The 6,004-nt window shown below is 41.9% G+C and overlaps 1 protein-coding gene across 2 annotated transcripts; it reads right to left on the reverse strand.

Annotated features, from left to right (window-relative positions):
- Positions 1-304: 304 nt before the first annotated feature.
- On the reverse strand, positions 305-3,043 carry ndufs5 (NADH:ubiquinone oxidoreductase subunit S5). 2 transcript variants are annotated; one of them, XM_046417499.1, is made up of 3 exons: positions 2,907-3,043; positions 1,848-2,113; positions 305-511 (listed from the first exon to the last, which is right to left on the reverse strand). In XM_046417499.1, the coding sequence occupies exons 2-3, from the start codon at positions 2,058-2,060 to the stop codon at positions 407-409; spliced, it is 318 nt and encodes a 105-aa protein (XP_046273455.1). In that variant the 5' UTR covers positions 2,061-2,113; positions 2,907-3,043; the 3' UTR covers positions 305-406. The 2 variants fall into 2 exon arrangements, with proteins under 2 accessions (XP_046273455.1, XP_046273456.1); XM_046417500.1 differs by having other exon boundaries at positions 1,848-2,078; positions 2,907-2,924.
- Between the last annotated feature and the right edge of the window lie 2,961 nt (positions 3,044-6,004).

Below are 6,004 nucleotides of genomic sequence, written 5' to 3' on the forward strand. Positions count from 1 at the left end.
AATCTGCTTCACAGGACCAATAGTATCATTTCACTGGAAATGACTTAACTCATCTTTAACTTATTAAGTATTTACAAGTACTGATATTTATGTACTTGTTCAGTGTGTATAAACACAGCTGATGACGTTAAAAACTGTGCCATTTAAAGAACATTTTGAACCTGGTTTAATCTCCTCAGTGAGGGCTGAGCAAAACCTTGAACTGCAGCTTCACTGTTTTCATTCTGAGCTTCTCCACATTTCTCTGCACGCTAAAGAGAAAGAAAAAGAAGAAAACAGTGATGGAAAAGACAAGAAGAATACATCAGTGGATGATAACATTTATTTGCAAACTTGTACAGCGGACAGGAAATAGTGATATTTCATTTATAAACAAGAACAGAACTGCAGACAGCTGTGCGTTCCCTCAGGGCGACTGGTCGGCCTTGCCGGAGTGGCAGGGAGGCACCGTGTAGGTCCCCTCCTTCACCAGCTTCTCACGCTGCTGACGGATCGCAAGCAGCCTCTGGTTCTGTAAGGAAGAACAGAAGAGGAGATTGAGTGAGAGGGAGATGGAAGAGGGAAAGTAAAGTCATTAGAGTTGTTCTACTTCCCCCTTTCTGTCTAACCCAAAGACAGAGGACAGAGAAGCAACACACTCGTCCGTCCAAATCTGCTGCTCGTGATGAAAAGTCCAGCAGAGATCTCATCAGATACCAGCTTGGATGCAAACAGATGTTTAACAACTAACATTTTGACCTTAATTATCAGTGGACGTGAGGGGAATGTCTGACTCTCAAGTTGTCTTCGCTGACATTCATCTTAAATCAGCACTTCGTCCTGCTTCATCTCCAACACGTTCTGAGAGACGTGGCAGACAAGTGAACGAAGGCGTTTGGATTCAGGCAAGAACGTTCCTGCTGCTGCAGCACATTCACAGTGAGCAGGCAGTGCGTCACCCTCTCTTCTGCTGACACCGAGGCCAGGAAAAAAAACCAAAAACTGGTGCCGGTCCACGTCTCCTGGACAATTTCAATGTCCCGGACAGATGGGAGAAACTCTGCTCACGTGTCATCTCCGTGTACTGTGCTGACGCTGTGCACGACGAACTCAAAGTGTCTCAACAATCCACCATCTTTCTTTCTTCACATTTAGTACAATTCAAACTGTGCTTATAGACATTTAATTATATCAGACTCTGACACATTTTCCTGGTAAAAACACGTTATTAAACGAATAATAGAAACCCCGGCTTGTTCCTTCATTTGCAGACCCAAATGATGCAGGCAAACTCACGACTGACGCCGGACCTACTGAGAATATTCAGCTGCTTGGACTTTCTCAGGTTTTTGTTGTTCCACCTTAAAGCACAGCGAATGTAATTTTTGATGCTGATCAACAGCAAGTCACACAGTTTCCACTTTTCAGTTTTTTATCAGTTGATCAGTGACTAAAACAGCCTCATAGCATCAATTATGATTCATTGTTGTAAAACAATAATAAAAAAAAAACCTTGGTTTGCTTAGTTTCAATCACATTTTTTCTTTCATTTTTACATGTTAATGTCCTTGTGGACTAAGAAGAGACAGACAGATCGGTTTTACAGAAGGTGACGTTATCAAAAAGCAACTGCTGCTAAAGTCAGCAGCAGCCATCACAGCTGTGCTCACAGCATTGACTTTCATTGCCTGCTGACATATTGATTATTTTTTCCAATGCAGTTGCAAATTATACCGAGTGAGCCGAGTTTCAACATGCAAACGGGACACAATATCCGGCAATATAAAAAAAAAAAATCACAAATATGATCTGCAGCATATGCAGTTTGTTAAACTAAGACCCAGCAGTCACTGAGGGTTTACACTTACTGTCTTGTGCCTGTGCATGCACTCGTAGAAGTCCTCATACTCCAGCCGGCACTCTTTCTTGGCACGGGTCTGCCCGATGCCGTGGGAACATTCGATCCACTCCTTCTCAAACACATGGCAGCGTGCTGCCCTCTTATTGGGCTGCTCCCCACTCTGCAGCAGCCAGCGGTCCAGGTCGATGCCAAGCCGTGTCTGCAGGTCCACGAATGGCATGATGCTAACGAAAGAGGAGTGAGAAGGAATGGAGGGGAGGACAGAATGATGGACTGATGGACAAAACAGGATGTAACACACACACACACACACACACATAGGGAAGAAACAGATTGGGAGAAAACTGAATTATCCAACTCTAACTCTATTGCTCCTTGTTGACATGAAATAAACCACACTGCCAAAGGTGACAGCCATCCTAAGGACCCTGCTTTAAAAACTGTTATTGTTTGTAAATCAGGCACTAAGATTTGAACCAGGATCTGATGAAGGTCCGACAACAGCAGCTTCCACCAGGCAGGTTTAAGGAAGCTTTCAGCAGGAAAACACCTCTGCATTTTTGTCCACGATGTTTGGTAAAACCAAACTGTTAACGAGCTATTCTTAACAGCAACAACACACGACACAGGACAAAAACACTAAAACCATCTAATCTGTTTTCATGGCTGTGCTGACATGACAATGATGACAAACTGCGCTAGAAAGCAAGCTAACACTTAGCAACACTTAGCTGACTACAACAGCTAGCTAGCTGACAAACACTGTGTGCAAATTAGCTCTGTATCAAAGCTTTGTAATTCCCGTTTACGTCTGTATATGTACATACACATTAACTACAACCCTTCTCTAAATCTGTCCCCAGGTCAGATGTTTGTTGTCTCGCACCGTTTCAGATCCCGAGAGTCTCCTTCAATGACAGCCTGTTCACGCTAACCTCAGGCTGCTGCCATTTTACTACATTTACAAACTGGTACAATTTTCGAACAATGAATAAATTCTAAACGGCATTAAATCAAGTAACGAACTTTGAAATGCCAAGACGATACAGAAAATCTATGTATTTACCGTGTTTTTTGGAATTCACTTTAACCTTCCTCCGTCTCCACGCGTTCCGCTTTACGGGCGAAAACAACACGACCGTAAATTGTTAATTTGTGTCGTGAAAAGACGCCGTTGGTTTAACGCCGCATTACCGCCGCCTAGTGGACTGGATCGTCAGGCGATAGCGAGCTACAACCAAACACGTTTCTTCAGAAAGTAGTTAATTAAATCATTGTATCATCCCCAAGAAGAACATGCTGAGTTGGGAGTTGTAAGTTAACAACACGTAGTTTTCCATGACTGTTTGATTTGTGTATGTCACCTCTTTTGTTACTGATATTTTGTACATTTTCATAATCTCGGGACATCTCCAGTTTCTGTAAAAGACTGCAACATTTTAATAAATGATTTCTGATGTTATGTAGGTTAGCAATTAAAACTGTGCCTGACAGAGAAATTAACAGCTTTCACATTTCTTCTGCGCAGTACAATTAACAAACACTCACACACGCTTTGGTGCAACATTGGATTGTGTTTATTTTATTTCCCCAAAGGTCCACAAGTTGTCTTTCACAGTCCTGCATGTACAAGCCCACACAGGGCAGGGCTTCAACAGTGACAGGAAATACACAAACAATATAATAACACTTAAATATTGCTATCTATATACTTTAAAACCTTTTCAAATGGACAGGACCACCTGTGGACTTAATGGGACATGTCCATTAACACTCACACTCCGTCCATGGTACATTCGGGTGTTTTCTCACAGGCAGGCAGGCAGAGACAAGTGATAAGTGCAGACCAAACAAAGCACTGAGAAGTTATATAAGCAGCTAAGTCCATAAAGCTACTCTGAGATGAAAAAGGTTCCCGAGTCGAATCCTTTCGGATTAAAGGAAAACTCGGTAGAAAACCTTTTTAAACTGAAGCACAGAGGCGATACAAAGCTAAGAAACAGTTCAGGCTAGTGAGTATGATTAAGAAAAGCTTATCGGCATCAATGTTTGAAGTGTTTGGCTCCAAAAGTCAAACTGACTTTCTTAAAAGATGATAACATAAACTAGTAAAGTAAAATATAAAAAAAAAACCAGGACAAATTCAGTCCTTGGATCACAAAATCGATAAAAACACCTTGAATGTCCTTAAAAATACTGAATGATCAACTTGACAAAACATTTATTTTCAAAAGTGGTTACATGATGTTTTGGAGCCAAACTCTCATTTAGTTACATCCAACACAAAAGGCTTTCTGGTAGGTGATCTATTTTGGTTGTACCACAGACTTTTGTACACAAACAAAGTAAACACATTCATAGCAACAGATGATGAATCGCAAAAAAAAAACCACATAAATATATTCAGATAAAGTGCACAAGTGCTCATTCAAAAACCAAAGTGGGACAAACAAATACATTCACCAAGAGTCCATTCACACACACACACACACACACACACACAATATTCAAGTGGGTCAGACAGCCAGTTAACACACCCAAACCCAAAGCAAACACCAGTCCAGTCACACGACACACACCAGAAGCACCCAGTGAGAGCTCTGACAACAACCAGCGAGCAGCGTCAGACTACGCAGCTCGGCTTCCGTTTGGAAGTCAAGTCTCCGCTGTCTGCCAGAGGAAAAGAGTTACTGAGTTCACTTAGATTTGGAGCTCCACAACCCAGTGTGCAAAAACAATCACAAATCAGCTGAAATGACGAGCCACTAAGTCAAAAGAATTTCGGGAGGATGTTGTTTTTCTTTGTCGTACATGACAGTAAAGTGATTATCTCTGGGGTTTGGACTGTTGGTCAAAGAAATCAAGCAATCTGAATAAGCTATGTGAGCTGGTTAAATATTTTCTGACAAATCTCATTTTTTGGACTCATTTGGCAGATAATGAAAACTATATATGAAGATAAATCCTTAGATCTAAAGTTACATGTGAACTTTAGTATGTGGACAGTTCAGGCTCCAGAGTTTGACTCCTTCCATACTCATGTAGTATGTGTCTCAGTGTTTGCATCTCTGCTTGTGTGCTCCTTCTCTCACGCCCCACCCCCTCTGCCTCTCTCCCTTGCTCTCTCTGTCGCTCTCCTGCTCTCTCTCTCTCTCTCTCTCTCTCTCTCTCTCTCTCTCAACCCAACCGGTCAAGGCAGATGGCCGCCCATCTTGAGCCGGGGTCTGCTCCGAGGTTTCTGCCTTCTAAAAGGCAGTTTTTCCTCGCCACTGTCGCCAAGTGCTTGCTCAAGGGGGAATGTTGGGCTCTCTCTATTTTACAATTTAATTAAAGAGTTTGGTCTAGACCTGCTCTAATTGGAAAGTGTCATGAGATAACTTTTGTTGTGAATTGGCGCTATATAAATAAACTGAATTGAATTGAATTGAATTGTTTCACTTCACTATAACACTGGAGGGTTGAGTTTAGCTAACAGTTTAGCTAAAATCACAGAAAACCAGCAGGATTCTGCTTACTGCATGACTGAGACTAAACATTACAGTATTATTATAAGTTTATATTTGTGTAAGTTTGTCAGCGGGTTATTTGGGAAATGATTGTGTCACATGACGTACATCACAGTGCAACAGCAAGACAAACTTGTTCTCTACCAGCAGTCAAAATGTGAGAAGGTCACCGACTTGAACAAAACAAAATGGCTTCTGTCAGTGCGTTTCACCACGGCGTCTTCTGGCCATGTCATTGTCAGAACTCAGTCACTCATTTCTGTAATCTGAAACTCTTATTTTTTGTCCCCAGTTGTCCTCCTCCTCCTCCTCTTCCTCATCCTCCTCCTCCTGTGCAGGGAAAGTGAGATTCAAGGCAGCTTCATTCTCTTAACTTAAACTTTCACCAGTGTAACAGAAACACGCTGCCCTTTTAAACCTTTGAACCTTTCACACAAAGCTTGGCTCATGCAGACTCATGCGCACCACAAATAATGACATTTCAAGGTCATCTGAATATAAATAGAGGAAAAGAAGAGAAATAAAGCCACAACATCTGAGTACAAAGTCCACATTCATTTACACGTTGTTATAAACATCCCCTTCGTCCGCAGGAAATGTTTGTCGTCTCAACACTCGTCCCTCTGCTGTGCTTGGTGACGTTTCACCTTATTTCATA

The sequence above is a fragment of the Scatophagus argus genome, chromosome 17, assembly GCF_020382885.2.
Source record: "Scatophagus argus isolate fScaArg1 chromosome 17, fScaArg1.pri, whole genome shotgun sequence".
Lineage (NCBI taxonomy): Eukaryota > Metazoa > Chordata > Actinopteri > Scatophagidae > Scatophagus > Scatophagus argus.

Bases quoted from the DNA above. Each gene is read 5' to 3' on its own strand.
- ndufs5 (XM_046417499.1), bottom strand. From the start codon at position 2,060: ATGCCATTCGTGGACCTGCAGACACGGCTTGGCATCGACCTGGACCGC. The intron at 512-1,847 runs GTAAGTGTAAAC...TCTTCCTTACAG, and splicing joins GCATGCACAGGCACAAGACA to AACCAGAGGCTGCTTGCGAT.